Below are 17,125 nucleotides of genomic sequence, written 5' to 3' on the forward strand. Positions count from 1 at the left end.
TTGAACTACAAAGGGAGATCCTGCCTCAAAAAATAAAACAAAACAAAAAATAAAAAAGGCATATGTCATGTAAAAAGTTCTGTTCTAGACCAATCTTTCTTTGTACTACAATATGTTTCACACCCATTTCTTTTTGCCTTCGTGACTATTATGTTATCACCCTTACTTAGAATGCACTTGTCTTATTTCTACCTCTCTCCAGCTTAGTACTTTAAGAGCTAGGGTTGTCATATATATGGTCTTTATTTATTTATTTTTGTTTTTCGTTTTGTTGTTGTTGTTGTTGTTGTTGTGTTTTTTTTTTTTGGTTCTGGGGATTGAACTTGGACCCTTGTGCTTGCGAGGCAGGCGGTAGAACCATTGAGCCAAATCCCCGGCCCTATAAAGTCTTTCTTGACTTCTTCAGTCTTAAGTGATACTTGCTTCTATAAAGTTTCCTTTTTCTTTCTTTTGGTACTGGGGATCATACTTGGGACCTTGTGCTTGTGAGGCAGGTGGTGGAAGAAACTACTGAGCTAAATTCCTGAATTTTATTTTCTTAAAACATGTGCTGTAGTTCCTTGAAATAATGTTCCATGAAATTGGTTTTACATATTATGCTAGACATAACTTTATAAGACATCATGGTATTTCAAAAAGTATACTTTATTTTTTTTACTCTACTATTGAATTAAAATTAATTTTAATTATAATGTATACTGTAGCTTTTTTTTGTTTCTGTTCCACTCAACTCTGAGATGTGTAAATTAATGTACAATTTTATGTTTTAAATTTAAAAGGACCATTTTGGGGAGAGAAGTGATTTATGTGACTTACATTTATGTATCTAAAACCAACAGTCTTTCTATGTTTTTGGAATATAGGAATTTTATTGAGGATAAAACCAGGTGGAAATATATATATATAACCTGAGTACTAAGTGGAAGCCCCACTTTATCTCTCCATGAATGCTCTCCTACCAGATTGGGCCCAGCCAGCACCCATCCAATTATGGACTGAGAAGCTGGAATGGAGACCTGGATAATCTTACAGGTTTCTTGTGTTTATTGGATGCAAGCAGGTTCAAAATAGCCTGTCTTGCTTTTGAGTCTAAACCATTACTAGTAACAGCACTGAATCAGCTATAAAGTTTCATCTGTGAGGGGCTTAAAGAAAGAGGCAGATTGATGCAGATTGCAGATTGAAACAGGCAGGGAATTGATCGGTGAATAATCTCTTCCATAGGGTGAAGTGGTAATATAAAGAGAAAGATTTCCCCCCTCTAAAGGATGTTTGTGAATTGGTTCTGCTTTTCCTTTCTTTGTTTCTGTAATTTGTGGAAGCATCCAGAATCCTTGATTTCAAGGGTTTTTGATATTTTTTCTTTACAAATGGAGTCATTATAGCATCTAATTATCTAACGTCTTAATTATCTGAAATTTTACTTAGGGATTTCAAATACACTAATTTTCAGCCTTTTGTTAATTTTATATTTATTTTTGTTATTTTATTTTCCTTTTGCCTGTTCCAATCTACTTCAAAATCAAGACAGCCTTGAAAAAACTAAGTGTTAAATGAACTGATTTTGTTGCTGTGTGCCTCTCTTCTGTTTCTCAAATCACTGATGCTTATAGCACTTAAAAAAACAAAAACAAACAAACCAGCAATGGATTTATCTACCTCCTTTTTTCTTTTGGCTTCTTTACTGAGTAACTATACACACTAGTGCCAAAACAAAATAGTAGAAATCCTGAAAGTTGCAAGTGATGTAAGACTTGAATAAGCTAAAGTAACTCTATGTTAATAGGTCAGACTGTGTTTTTTTATATATTAATTGTTATCTTGGTTAATAGCCCGCCCAGGGGCAAATGGTTTGACAAAAGGTGACCGTAGAACATTTCCTGTATAAGATAAGTAATGTGTTTATAGTCTTGTTCTGTGAATTCCCTGACTCTTTGTTTAGAAAAACCTTATAAAAAGTACCTCAGCCTCTGAACAGTTGCCTCTCTGAGCTACCTGGCTCCGGGAGTGCCCTCGCGCCAGACTAATAAAGGTCTGTTTACCATCTAGCCTGGTGTGTTCCTTCCTGGGTTTCTAGTTTCTCTCTCGAGCTCCCGGAGCCTCGCTGGGTGTTAGGGTCCAGCATCGCGGAGGCCTTTTTGCCTGTTCACGCTCTGTGGAGTGGAAGTGAGTCTTACAGTGAAAGATGACAAAAAGTAAAGTACAGGTTTTTATATATCTTTGAAAAGCAGCAAATGTCCACACCATGTATTTAATATGCACTATCTTAAGTATTCATTAGTGGCTTCTTGTCTTGATTCTGTAACTAATTTATACTTTTATAAGAGGTAAGAATCATATTTGAAAAGCTGTATCTTTTTCTTGTAATGGTCAGGAATATTGAATGAAGTACCTAATATTTCTTTCTTTCTTTTTGGTACCGGGGATTGAACTTGGGCCCTTGTGCTTGTGAGGCAGGTGGCAGAACCACTGGGCTAAATCCCTGGCCCATATTTCTTGATTGATTATATTGATTCATCCTTAAGTTTTCAAGATTGAACAAGCCTATCTTTTTATTAACTTCTCCAGAACAAATGACTACAATATTAGTGAGTTTTCAGCTGGGTGCAGTGGTGTGTGGTATAATCCCAGCACTGAGGGAGGCTGAGGCAAAAGGATAGCAAGTTTTAGTCCTGCCTCGGCAATTTAGTGAGACCCTGCCTCAAAAAATTAAAAGGGCTGGGGTTGTAGCTCGGTGGTAGATGCCCTGATGCGATCCCTAGTATTGCCAGAAAAAAAGAGGCAAGTTTTTTGGGAAAAAACTCTAGCAACAAATATATTTGTTTTTATGCTTTATTCACTGTATATATAGCATACAGTTAATTTAGCGGTTATAGTAATGAAGTTCTGCTCTTCCTTGAACTATCAAAGATTGGTTTGGTATTTACTATACAATTCATTCAACTTTGAGCCATAAACTTTGAACACCAACTATACATCAGGATTTTGCATATATGATGATTGAAGAAGGGAACTCTGGGACTTAGAATAATTAGTAAGATTATTATTATGGAAGTAAAATAACAAAAATGTACTCGTCGAGGAGGGTAGATCGAACATAGCCGTGCCTGGATCCATGATGCACTGGATTACAACTCCCCCTTTTACAGCCTTAATCTCACTCAGGTGGTGACATTGCATTTTCACAGTTCACACTGCTGGTATTCAAAACATGGTGGTGAGGTAGTTGAATTTCTACGCGGATGTAGCTCTTTTTTGGAAGCGAAGGTTACCTTTAAAATTCATTTAGTTCTTTATTCTAGCCCAGGGAAGGGGGCGTGTCTGGGCAGCAAAATTAACGATGGTTCTTTTCATTTACAAAACTTTTTAAGGAAACTAGGTGCCTCTGTTGCAGGTTAATTCTGAACTAAACAGAGCAAAAGGTAGAAGTTGTTTTACATGGGGACATTTCCTAGTTGTTTTTTTTTGCTATTAAAATGTTCTCTATCAATATAAGCATGTTTAACACTCATTATCAAAAAAAAAAAAATGAAACCACAATGGAAAAAAAAAACCTCATAGAGCTATTTGAAAAGTTGAATATCCTGAAGTGTTTAACTCCAATAAGCAGATTTAAAATGAGAAATACCTAATTTCTTTAAGGATTTGAACCTTTTCCTTTACACTAGACCAACGCTGGCATTTTTAGTTAACTCACTGTGGGGCACTTTTGGCTCATCTTTTATTTTATTTTATTTGGGATTTTTTGAGACAGGGTCATGCCATGGCAGGCAGTTCATGCTAATCTTGAGCTCACTGTGTTGTCCAGGTTGGCCTCAAGCTATGGCTATCTTCTTGCATCAGCCTCCTGAGTGCTTAGATTACAAACATGTGCCACCATGCCTGGCTTGGCCCATATTTTAGACAACCTGTAAGACTCAGAGTCTCACTTACACTCCACGGAGCATGAACAGCTGAAAAGGCCTCCATGATGCTGGGTCATAAGACCTAGCGAGGCTCCCGGAGCCCGATGGAGGAACGAGAAACCCAGGAAGGAACACACCAGGCTAGATGGTAAATAGACCTTTATTAGTCCGGCCAGATGGCACTCTCAGAACCAGGTAGCTCAGAGAGGCACCAGCTCAGGGGCTGAGGTCCTTTTTATAGGGGGGGTTAAAAGGGGGGGTTATCATTCTAAGCTTGCAGGCAGGGGACAAAGTTCTGCTGATTTGAGCTGGTGGTTAGCAGTCACATACTCAGCAGTCACACATTGATGATTAACAGATACCTATAGGATGGTTCAAGGGCCACCAAGACATTTAGGATGAGCAAAAAGTTCAACAATTAACTTGGGGTCTCTATGTATCTCATAGTCTAGAACCACTAACTTACATGTTAATCAAGATCCTGACTTTAAACAGTGTAAGACTGCCTTACATTCCTAAGCCAGGGTTTGATCAAAGGTCGGAGCTATGACTACAATGGGAGGGGGTTAGAACACTGTCTCCTAGGCCCTTTGTCATTTAGCATGGGCTTGTAATTTAGGTCTTACAAACCAAACAAGCTGTTAGCCCTTTCTAACTTCTTGAGCTGCAGTACTAATGCAGAATCTTGTTAGTGAGCCCATATCAGTAAATTTGTCCTAATTTAACTTTGTTCAGCATTAGTCCTTGATCTACCTTTTCTAGTATCCATTACTAGACTAGACTACACTGTTACTATTCTATCCGTACTCATATATATTCTCCAGATTTCTTTGTGTATGAATTAGAAAACTTGAATGGTTCTTTTGGTTTTTTTTTTGTGTTTTGTTTTGTTTTGTTTTTTTGAGAAAGGATCTCACTACATAGTTGAGACTGACCTGGAACTCACTATGTAGCCCAGGCTAGTCTCGAACTCACAGCTATCCTCCTGCCTCACCCTCCCAAGTGCTGGGATTACTGGTGTGCGCCACCACGCCCAGTTTGAGTGGTTCTTTTGAAATGTAGTATAGTTTCTAATGGATTTCATTTTGTACTTCAATTTGAGGGACCTGCTTGCTGGGTCTTGAATCTAGTTACATGTCTAGAAGTAAAGAGGGGCATTAAAATTTGGGTGCTGAGGAGAATCAGCATTACCTTCCTGGGCATCTGCCTCAGAGGAGGTCATTATGGTTTCCTAAGTTAGTGAAGAATTAATTTTTTTTTTTTTAGTTGGGAATGAAAAGGCCTCATCTACTGACAAAGAAGGCTTATCAGAGTTTAGAGGCTCAATGTCCTCAATTTCATCAGGGTTTTCCTATGCATACCCAGTCCATCTTGCGCAACCCCATTCATTCCCAGTCAGCACCCTTATTTTTTTTTTTTTTGTACTGGGGTTTGAACTCAGGACCTTGTACTTGTGAGGCAGGCAGTGGCATCACTGAACTAAATCCCTGCCCTACACCCTTACTCTTAACAGGAAACATTCCATGAAGTTCGTAGTTCATTTCTATTAAATTTCTATTACAGTTCAGCCAGTCACAGCATGAGATACTGCATTTGATATTTTGCAGACTCAGCCTGAAGATAAGGGTCTTTCTTATTCAGGGGACAAACAGGCTTTAGTCATTTATGTAGTGTTGGAGCTGAATTCATTTTTTTTCTACATTGTCTTTCAATATTAAGAGGAGCTAGCCAATCTCAGTATATTTGTTATTTTTCCACAGTCATTGTTAAATATCATATACATAGTCATCCATTCTTATAAATGGTTCAATAAAAGTATTCAGTGAGATATTTTGGATCTATTTCTGGATCACATCATGGACTGTCAGTGTTCTTTACTACTACAAATTTCTACAAGGTGTTATTTTCCTTCTGCCTGAGGTTCTTTTACCATTTTTTTGCAGTGCTGGTCTCTGTTGTCCATAAATTTTTTCTTTTTGAGTGCTTTTAATATTTTTTTTCTATCTTCAGTTTTCCTGAGTGTGATTATGTTGTGCTTTGGTGTGGTTTTCATGTTCTTTTTGCCTGGGATTTCCTGAACTTAATGCATATTTCATTTATTGTCTTCTGTCAACTTCAGAAAAATTTTAGTCTTTAATCATTTTCCATTCTGGTTTCTCCATCCTTTCTTCTGAGATAATATTTAATATATTATGTTCCTTGGTATTGTTCTGTGTACCACAGATCATTTAGGCTTTCTCTTTCTTTTTTGGTGCCTTTTTTCTATATGTATTTCATTTTTTATGGTTTTTAACATCATTATGTTTTTAATTTAACTAATTTTTTTCCTTCAGTGTATAATTTGCTGTCAGTCTTATTTTGTGTTTTTTCATTTTAGAAATTGTAGTTTTCACCTATACAAGTGTATAGGTCCTGAGCTTCTCTCATTCTCTTCATGATTTCTTCTGTCTTCTTAAATGTTTGTGTATTCTGTTTACATTTTGTTATCCTTGTTATAAACCGGTTAGCTGCACATTTCAGTGTCTTTACTGTTAATTGATTTTTCTTCTTTATGTGTTATTTTTTCATACTTATGTTAATTTGCATTGAATATTAGATACTATAATTTACGTATTTGGATACTCAATATTTTATACTCTTTCAAATGTTTTTTAGCCTTAGTCTGGTAGGCTGTTAAATTACTTGGAATTGGCTTAATTTATTTGATCTATTCTGTATTGCAGAATAGTCTTTAGTTTAGAGGTAGTGCCTTTCTACAGACAGGCTCTATCTGATAATTGTCATCGTAGGTTTTTCTACCCTGGCTGGTCCTATGTGATCTTTGAAATTGTCCTGTCAACTTTCTGGAGGTTCTTTTCTTTGCCATAGTTTAATCACACACATATATGGATGTGTACACACCCACCCCTACACACGCATACACAACTAATACCCAGCTGAAGACTTGGGAGGACTTCTCTGCAGCAACCTTCTTTCTGATTCTTGGAGGGGCAAATTCTAGCTATAGTGGACTCTCTAAACTCCATATTGTTCCCTCAGTTTAGGAGGGCTGATTGGGCCTGTTTCTTTACTCTCTTTCACCACTAAGACCTGGAAACTCCAGGTAATAAGGTCAGGAACCTTAAGGCTACCTTATTTGTCTCTTCATAAAGATCACTGTCTTGTGTTGCTACTTATTATCTGAAAACTGTTGTTTAAGATAAAAGAGGGAACCCAGCCCATCTTATTCCACTGTGTCCCAAAACAGAAGTTTATCTGAGAAATCTGACTAAATCTTAAAGGAAAGAAGAGGTAGAAGTATGCTTTGAAAGTTTGTCACATACCTTTCCCCATTCTAGCTTTTTGAAAAGAAAGAAAACAACTTTAAAACTGGGTGTTTCTGTGGTAATACACAAATGCAGGTTGCTTTTGCATTTTTGTGTGACTGACTATGAATCCACTAAACTGATAAAGCAAAATGGATACAGATGTAAAGGACTAATTGACAAATTCTTAGGGAGAATGTCATATTAAAACACTAAGAAGTCGGGCTGGGGATTTAGCTCAGTGGTTCCTCTCCTGCCTTGCAAGCAAAAGGAGCCGAATTTGATCCCTAGTACAGGGGGAAAAAAAAAACCAAAAAAACACTAAGAAGTAGAAGGCATTTTGGCAGTTAGCATAAAGGTGTCCCTGTACATACCATGTGACCCAAGAATTTTACCCGTAGGTATTTACTAACAAATGAAAACAATGCCCATATGAAAACATATTTACACTTACAATGGCTTTATTTATAATGGCCTCAGACTGGAAACAACCCAAATGTCTATCCATGTGGATAAATGGAAGACTTTTCAGTAGTTAAAAGGAATATGTAATGAATGTATCATGGATAATTTTTAAAAGTAAGTTGAACAAGAGAAAATTAGAGTTTAAAGTCAACAAATTGATGTACAGTGATAGAAATCAGAGATGGGATTTCAGAAGATGGGATATGGGTAAATACTGGGTGCACATACTTCACAAGGAAACTTTGTGGTATGAAAGAAATGTTCCTACATATTAATTGGTATGTTGGTTGCACAAATATATACATTTTCCAGAATTTAGCAGACTACTCTTAAATAAATATTCATTTGTTTGTGCATAAATTATAATTCAAAAAATTGACTAAATAGTGAATCTATAAATTACTTAAAATATTGACTAAAATATAAAATGTTTAATTAAATATATAAAAAGTCATAGACACATGAAACATATATATAATATATACATAAAATACTACGAACTGGGATTCTGATTCTTTTCCAAAATGCAAGTTTTTTCTTAATGTGCTTCACTTTATCAATGTATGAAAGGTAGCAATTTTTTGCATGTAGCTCTGAAAAAGTAATATGTAATTTAAATGCTGATCTTTCAGAAATTGACTTGACCAAATGTGTTTTTTTTTCCCCAGAAATCTTCCTGCTAAATCTGTAGAAGAAGCTTTACGTCATCGACAAGAATACGATGAGATGGTGGCTGAGGCTAAAAAACGAGGTATAAAATTTTTTTCTTGTTTGTTTTTTTAATTTTGATTTTTATTAGTACATGTTTCTAGTACATAATGGTTACATTTATTGTTGGGTGGTGGTACATGTACACAATACATCCTAATTCTTCTTTCATTCTCTGCCTTTCCCTTCCCTCCTTTCTCATTCTATCTCTTGGGCCTGCAAAAGCTCTATCTCCATTTTTTTCCCCCAGTTCTTTTTTTTCCCTCCTTCCCACCCTTCCCAACCTCATCCCTACATCTCTTGTTCCCTTTCTTTTTTGAAAAAGATCTCTCTACTTCCTATTATCTATTCTTTTGCCCTTTATTCATATTTTGGGTTTTTCATGTAAGAGAAGCCATGTGGTATTTAAGCTTGTGTGTCTGACTTATTGCACTTAATATTGTCTCAAGCTGCATTCATTTACCTACAAATGACTCAAGTTTATCCTTTTTGACAGAGAGTAGTTTGTATAAATACAAATACAACATTTCTTTATCCCTTCATCTCCTGATGGACATATAGGCCATTTCTATGATTTAGCGATTATGAATTGGCTGCTATGGATATGCATGTTTCTCTGTAATATGGTGTCTTTAAGACTTTCAGAAAGATACCTAGACGGGGAATAACTGGATCAAATGGAATTTCTAGTATTAATTTTTTGAGGAATCTCCATATTGATTTCTATAGTAGTTGCACTAGTTTACATTCCCACCAACAGTGTAGAAGAGTTCCCTTTTCCCTGCAGCTTCACCAGCATTTATTATTATTTGATTTTTTTTTTTATTATTATAGCTGTTCTTTCTGGAGTAAAGTGGAATCTCACTGTTGTTTTAATTTACATTTCTCTAATTGCCAGTAATGTTGAACATTTTTAAAAATGTATTTATTGGCCATTTGTACTTCTTCTGACAAATATCTATTCATTTCACTTGCCTATTTTTTATTGGATCTTTTATTTGGGGAGTGGTGTCTAAAGTTTTTGAGTTCTTTTTCCTCCAGTACCAAGGATCGAACTGAGGACCTTGTGCTTGCAAGGCAGGCAGCAGAACCACTGACTTAAATCCCCAGCCCAGCCCTAAAGCTTTTAATTTGATATGATGCCATTTGTTGATTCTTGGGACCATCGGAGTTGGTTCTGAAAGTCCTTGTCTACCCCATGTCTTCAAGAGTTTTACCTATTTTATATTCCAGCAGACTGTTTCTGTTTTAACATATTGGTCTTTGATCCAGTTTGATTTTTAGTTTACTACGTTGTGAGATATATGTGTCTACCTTCAGTCTTCTACGTGTGGATAGCCAGCTTTATCAGCACCATTTATTAGTGAGGCTCTCTTTTCTCCAGTGTATGTTTTTGGCCTCTTTGTCAAAGATCAGATAGCTGAATGTGCCTAAGGTTGTGTCTGCTTCCTCTTTTCTGTTCCATTGATCCAAATGTCTGTTTTGTGCCAGTACTATACTGTTTTTATTACTGTAGCTTTGTACTATAACTTCAAATCCAGGATTGTGATGCCTCCTGTTTTGCTTTTGTTATCCAGGGTTGCTTTTGCTAGGTTTCTTGTGGTTTATATGAATTTATGATGGAAAAACGAGGTATAAAATTTAACTTTAGAGCCAGTTTTAGTGGCGAACAAGTGTAATCCCAGTACTCTGGGAAGCTGAGGCAGGAAGATCCTAAATTTGAGTCCTGCCTGGGCAACTAAAGAAGACTTTGGCTGAAAATAGAAATGTAAACTAAGGCTGCAGTGTAGCTCAGTGCAAATGCCATGGGTTACTCCTCAATACTACCACCCCCCCAAATATATTTGGTATGATTTACTGATTTTTTTATTTACTTTTTTTTTTTAGTTTGGTAGTATGTGTTACGGTAAATGAAGTTTATGTTCATCTTGGGGAGTGGTTACATGTACATAATCGTTTCATCCTGTCCCCTTTCCCACTCCTCTCCCTTCCTCTGCCATTTTCATTTTTATTGTTATTATTATTCCTAGCTCATGTTTATGACATATAATGTTTACATTCACTGAGGTTCCTGCACATCACATATTTTAATTTTTCCATATCCTTTTCCTCTCTCATCTAGCTCAGTCTCCTAGACTCTTCCTGTTTGCAAGAGATCTTTCCCCTTGTTTCCTTCTATCCATCCTTTATTATGCTCTTTGTACTTTGCCTTACTCAAATGAAGAGATACCATATAACATTAATTAGTTTCTATAGGAAGATGGCTAATGAAATAGATCAAGGCTGTCCTTGAGTAGATAGTGAATTTTTATTTATTATTTTTTAATTAGTTTTCTTGTTTGTTTGCTTCTTCATTGCTAGGGATTGGATGAAGGGCCTACTAAGTACTTTTATAAAACTAATATAAGTGAAAGGCAGCAGACTCTACAAAGAATCTTGAAATTTTAGTCATAAAACTTGGGCTGTTACTATCTTAAATTTTAAATGAAAATATTCATGAATTTATTTGTGCATTTTATTTTTTATAGTGCTTATTAGTCTTGATTTTATAATTTAATAATGACATTGTGAGATAATGTTCTAAATGGCAGTGAGAATATAATTTAAAGCTCACATTTATTTTTGTGACTTGTAAAGTCTATAGTCACAGTTTTGTCTTTTAATGTATAAATTTACATATTTCATGCATTTACTTCTGCAACCAAAAATAATATAAGGATAATTTATTATTTACTGACTATGTTAGTTTAGGATAAATATACATTTTTAGAAGATATTAGACAGCTGCCTATATTTTTAGATCTATACCTTGAGTAACAACTGATTGTTCTTTCTTTGATTTAAGTGAGTAGAATATTATAATAGTATACAGTTTTGTTCTATGTTACTGTTTTGGAAATGAAATTCATTCTATATATTAAACGGATATTTAAGGCCATTTATAGTTTTCCAAAAATGCCTAATTCATTAAAGATTAATTGATTTTTATTTTACCTTACAGAATTTAAAATATTTATAACTTACTATATTTTTATTGATTCTTAACTTTTATGGAATTTTTAACTTTTTTTTTTTTTTTTTGGTACCAGCGAGCAAACTTAGGACCTTGTGCTTTCAAGGCAGGTGGCAGAACTACTGAGCTAAATTCCTGGCCTTTTTTGGACTTTTGAGATAGGCTCTTGCTATATAGTCTGAAGTGACCTTGAACTCAAGATCTTGTTGCCTCAGCCTCCTGAATACTAAGAACACCATGTCTACCTGTTTCTTAACATTAACTCTACTGTTTGATTGATATGTAAAAATAATTATTGATATGTAGATGATCCTGGAAGGGGATCTAAGGATAGAGAGCGAAGAGGAAATAAAAAAAGGACTAAGATGCAATATGTGTATTTACCAACTTCTTATGATAAATGTATACATTATGTATTGCAAACATGTACTAAAAAAAAGTAAATGATCCCCCAAATAACAGAATAGAAATATATTAAATTTGGAAATAAGAAGGCTATACCTTGAATACTGTTTAAAATTTTCTGACTCTGATATTCTGAATAGATTTAGAGTTAGGAGATTGACTAGATCAGGTTTTTTAAGCCTCTTCTTCAACACATTTTATTGTTTTTTTTAACTAGTGGAATCTCCCAAGGCATCTTACATAGAATCTGCATACATAAAACAAAAGCTATTGAAGTTGGTTACTTAACCTGCTGCATGCCCCTAAAGATAATTTCTAAGAAATATATAAAACATAGAAAACAGATTGGCTAACAATTCTCTGAAGTCCTCACTGGTTCTAGAATTATACATATATAACTTTTGACTTATAACTTACATGTCTGTAGTATTGAGGCTGGTCTTCCTCCAAAATTGTGACCTCTGGTGTCTTTCTACAGTTATACTGTTTGTATATGTGATTTTTGGAGGAAAGTTCTTATTTCAGTCACCCTTTATAAAGATTTGTATTGTAGCTGGGCGTGGTGGTGTATGCCTCTAATCCCAGCACTCAGGATGCTGAGGCAAGAGGATTGCTGTGAGTTCGAGACCAGCCTGAGCTACATAGTGAGTTCCAGGTCAGTCTCAACTACATAGTGAGACCCTGTCTCAAAAAACCAAAAAAAAAAGTTGTATTGTTTGTACAAATTTTTGAGGAAAGTTTTTATTTCACTCACTCTTTAAAAAGCGTTCATCTACTATTGGTACCATTGGCAAAATCACTTTTAATGTTATGTGGCTTATGTTAGGAGATTCTTAAACCCTTTGTATAAAAAATGGATATTGACTAGTTTTTCAAGATGTTTATTTAATTTATTTATGTTTTTGGTATTGAGGATCGAACTCTGATCCTGTACTTGCAAGACAGGTATTTTTTACATGCTTAAATTCATAACAGATTTTACTTCATATTTTAAGTAAAAAAAATATATGATAGAGCAATTTACTGAAGTGATTTTTCTGGCCATTATTTCATTTAAGGTGTTATTTTAAAAGTATGTTAATCAAAGTCATTTTATTTTTCTTTTCTTCCCTCCCTTTCTTCCTTTCTACTATCCAGAGATTCTACTTGAAAAATCCTCCTTTATAGAGTTAGGTAGAAGAAGAAAGGAGTTTTGATCTAACTCATTTGTATTGAAATAATTCTTACTTATTTAAAACAGAAATTAAAGAAGCACATAAAAGAAAAAGAATAATGAGAGAACGATTTAAACAGGAAGAAAATATTGCAAATGCAATGGTAATTTGGATCAATGAAATACTGCCCAATTGGGAAGTAATGTAAGTAAGCAGACTTTTCCTGAATTTTAGTTTGTCTCCAAAGATCTTGTCTTTCCAATTTTATATTTTTATTACTTCCCAGCATGTATCTTATTTTTTGGCTAAGTAATACTATTAACCAATCCCTGAAAAATCTCTACACTTATCTCTGTTTTTCTTTTTATAAACTCTGCAGGATCTAATATGCATTTCTCTTACTATTCTCTATGCCTATCAAAAATCTTATCCATTCTTTGTGACCCATGCAAAATGCTAATTTTTTGGGGGGTTACTGGGGAACAAACTGCTGAGCTAAATCCCCAGCCCCTTCAAAATACTAATTGATTCATGAATCTTTCAGTTTCTTCAGTTACCATACTTTAAGTTCTAATATACCATTAATTGTAAGATGCACTATTTGATGTAATGACAGGTTTTTAAAAAAGAACATGTTAAATAGTTTACATTTGTTATAAGATGTATTTATCAGTTGTTAAATATTGAAGTATTTTTAATATGCCTCTCATCGAGGATCGTGTTATATATGATTTTCTCTTCTGAAAATGTCTCACCATTGAAACTTACATTTCCTGCTTTTTTTAAATGTTTTGCTTTTTTGCGGGGGTATCTTTTTTTGGTACCAGGGATCAAACATGGACCCTTGTGCTTGCAAGGCAGGCACGGGAACCACTGATCTAAATCCCTGGCCCTTGCTATTTTTTGTTTATGGATATAGGATTGGGACATCTCAGCAATGCTTTTGAAAATTTATTGAATATTGGTTGCGTGACAGATACAGTAGGCTCCTTTATTTTGTTTCATTTTCTGTAGTTTCAGTTACCTTTTGGTCATATGAGGTCTGAAAATAGTGAATAGAAAATTCCAGGGCTGGGGATTTAGCTTAGTGGCTCTGATGCCTGCCTCGCAAATGCAAGGTCCCAAGTCCGATTTCCGGTACCCCGCCAAGTAGAAATAAATAATTAATCAGTTTTAAGTTGTGTACCATTTTGAGACAATGATGAGACCCTGTGCCCTCCTGCTCTGTCCTGGTTATAAATTATCCCCTTTGACTAGCATATCATAATAGGGTTAATAGGGTTTCATTTTTTAGGTCTACTATCAAGGCACTGCAGTGCTTATGTCCAAATAAATCTTACTTTACTTAATAATGGCCCCGCAGTGCTTATGTCCAAATAAATCTTATTTTACTTAATAATGGCCCCAAGCACAAGAGTGGGGATGCTGGCAATTCAGATACTGTCCTTTAAGAGAAAAGACATTTTGAGAGACAGTGGGAAACCACGTTCAGATAACTTTTTATTATGGAGCATGTTGTTATAACTGTTCTTTTAGTTATTGATTACTACTGTTAATCTCTTACTATGTCTAATTTATAAATTCAGCTTTATCATAGGTGTATATGCATAGGCAAAAAAATGTAGTATCATTGAGTTTGTTACTAACCATAGTTTCAAGCATCCACTAGAGGATTTGGAATTATCCCCTGCATATTGGGGGCAGGGGGACTGCTATATTCTTTTCAGCTCTTTACATAAGTAATTGCTCTTGTTTTGAACTTTTATAAGATTATATGTATTTATTTTTTACTCAAACATTTATATTACAGGGAAGCTTAAGGTTAGGTTAAGTGATTTGCCCAAGGTTATACAATAATGAATTAAACTAGATTTGAACTCAAGTCTGGCCGACTCAAAAGCCTAAATTCATTTGGCAAACTACTGCCTCTTAAAGCTTAATGCTTTACTCAGAGTAGATTGATGGTGATTTAACATTTGATACTGAATTGGCAAAACATGTTTATGTCCATTTTGTCCAATGTTTTGGATAATTCTCCACATCTTTTATTGTGTAAATGGCATCTCTCAAAGGCAAGGCCCTTTTAAGAACTATTGTCTCTCTTTGAAGTAATTTGTATTTTGTAGGCTTTTCTTGCTTGTAAACATAAAAAACAAAGGGAGGGCCAAGGATTTAGCTCAGTGGTTCTTGCCTCGCAAGCACAAGGACCTGAGTTTGATCCCCAGTACCAAAAACAAAACAAACAAAAACAAAGGGAGAATGAATGCGTTATATACTTAACTGTGTTCTTAAAACTCATCTGGTCAATTGGTCGTAGGTAAACCATCATTCAACTAGTATTTTTGGTATAAAAAGTAAATAACTTTCTCCTTTTCTCTCCTCCTTTAATTCTAGGCGTAGTACAAGAAGAGTTCGAGAATTGTGGTGGCAGGGATTGCCCCCTAGTGTTCGTGGGAAAGTTTGGAGTCTAGCTGTAGGAAATGAACTAAATATCACTCCTGGTTTGTATTCTATGTTCATTTACTCCCACACATACAAATAGTTATCTGCAGGGTTGTAAAACAGATTAATAGAGTGCCATTTTAAAAAGGCACTGCCTTAAATAATATTATTTCAAGAGCATGCTTCATCACCCTTATATGACTTAATAAGTTACTGTATTTGATATTATATAAGTTGTTTTTTCTTTAGTTTATAACTATTGATGATAATCTTGACATAATATCTTGAGCATAGGTAATTTCAAACACTTCTGAGATTATGCATGGCATGAATAAGTATATGCCAGGACAAAGAAAATAATTTTGTGAAAAGACTTGTTCTTTTCTCAACAAATATAAATGATGGGGAAGGCTAGGAAATTTATTTTCCTCCTTCTCTATTCAAGCTAGTCTTTTTGGAGTTTTTTTTTTAATTAAAAATTTTCATGTTTAGAAAACCAAAAACGTAAAGAGATTCTCAAGTTCTTATTTTTCTGAAGTTGCTTAACAGAATTGAGTGGTTTTAATGAGTCAAAAATATTTAGGTAGAATTAGGAACATATTGAGGAAAATAAGATAATTTTAAAAGGTGCTAGGGCTGGGCATTTAGCTCAGTGGTTCTGGCAACTGCCTCACAAACGCAAGGACCTGAGTTCGATCCCAAGTGCCAAAAAATAAATAAAATAAATAAATAAAAGGTGCTAAATTAGTCTTATTGATAATGTGAATGCTAGACAATTGATACATTACACCACAAAAAGAGGTGGGTCTCTCAGTAATAGAAATAATATATGGCTGCTGTTACTTTTAAGGGTTTTCTTGTCATAGTTATAAAAAATGTAAGCAGTATCTTCCATTCAAACTCTTTTTAAAATTTGTTATTTTTTTGAAGGTCTATTTAGTGAAGGTCTCACTATGTAGAGTTTAGTCTAACTTTGAATTCCTGGTGATTCTTTTGGCTTGGCATCCCGAGTGCTGGGATTTCAAACTCCTATTCTTGATCCTATGTAAGCATTAGCAATTTGTTATATGATCTTCCAGACCTTTTTTCTGTGTGCATAAAAAGTATGCATTTATATATGGTAATTTTTATAAGATTTTCCTTTCTTTTTCTTTTTCTTTTCTTTTTTTTTTTTTTGGTACCGGGGATTGAACTCAGGTCCTTGCGCTTGCAAGGCAGGCCACTGAACCACTGAGCTAAATTCCCGGTCCTTTCCTTTATTTTTCTACATAAAAGAATTTCTGTCATAAGATGATTCTGTGGCTTGTGTTTTTTATTATGATAATCTTTCTTGACTGGTTCATGCTAGTACCTACAAATATCTCTCATATGTATTGTAGCTACATTGTATTCCACAATTTGGCTGTTTAGTTAATTATTTTCTTGTGCTAACCAAATCAAAGACATGTTAAAACAATATAAAAGAATTTTTTTTATCTCTCAAATTAAAAAAGATTAAAGTGAATGGGACCAACCAGATGGAATGTAACTAAAGATAACTTAGAAATATTTACCAAAAGTCTGAAAAAAAGAACCTTGACCTATTTATTTCATTTCTAACAATTTAAGGAAATAAATAAGGATTGGGTACAGAAGCTTTTCTATAAGGACATTCATTGTAGCAATCAGCATTTATGTAATTTGGACAGAATTATAACAAAAATCTAAATATTTAATCTTAAAATTGAT

General features: G+C 34.6%; 1 protein-coding gene across 1 annotated transcript in view; it reads left to right on the forward strand.

Moving 5' to 3' along the window:
• The window catches only part of Tbc1d12 (TBC1 domain family member 12), a 99,395-nt gene that overhangs the window by 57,179 nt on the left and 25,091 nt on the right, over positions 1-17,125 (forward strand). The window contains exons 7-9 of the mRNA XM_019208677.2: positions 8,344-8,426; positions 13,042-13,159; positions 15,350-15,456. Coding sequence (XP_019064222.2) covers positions 8,344-8,426; positions 13,042-13,159; positions 15,350-15,456 — 308 coding nt within the window. The remainder of the gene's footprint in view (positions 1-8,343; positions 8,427-13,041; positions 13,160-15,349; positions 15,457-17,125) is intronic.

Source organism: Fukomys damarensis, unplaced genomic scaffold (assembly GCF_012274545.1).
Source record: "Fukomys damarensis isolate Sample0158 unplaced genomic scaffold, DMR_v1.0_HiC HiC_scaffold_20, whole genome shotgun sequence".
NCBI lineage: Eukaryota > Metazoa > Chordata > Mammalia > Rodentia > Bathyergidae > Fukomys > Fukomys damarensis.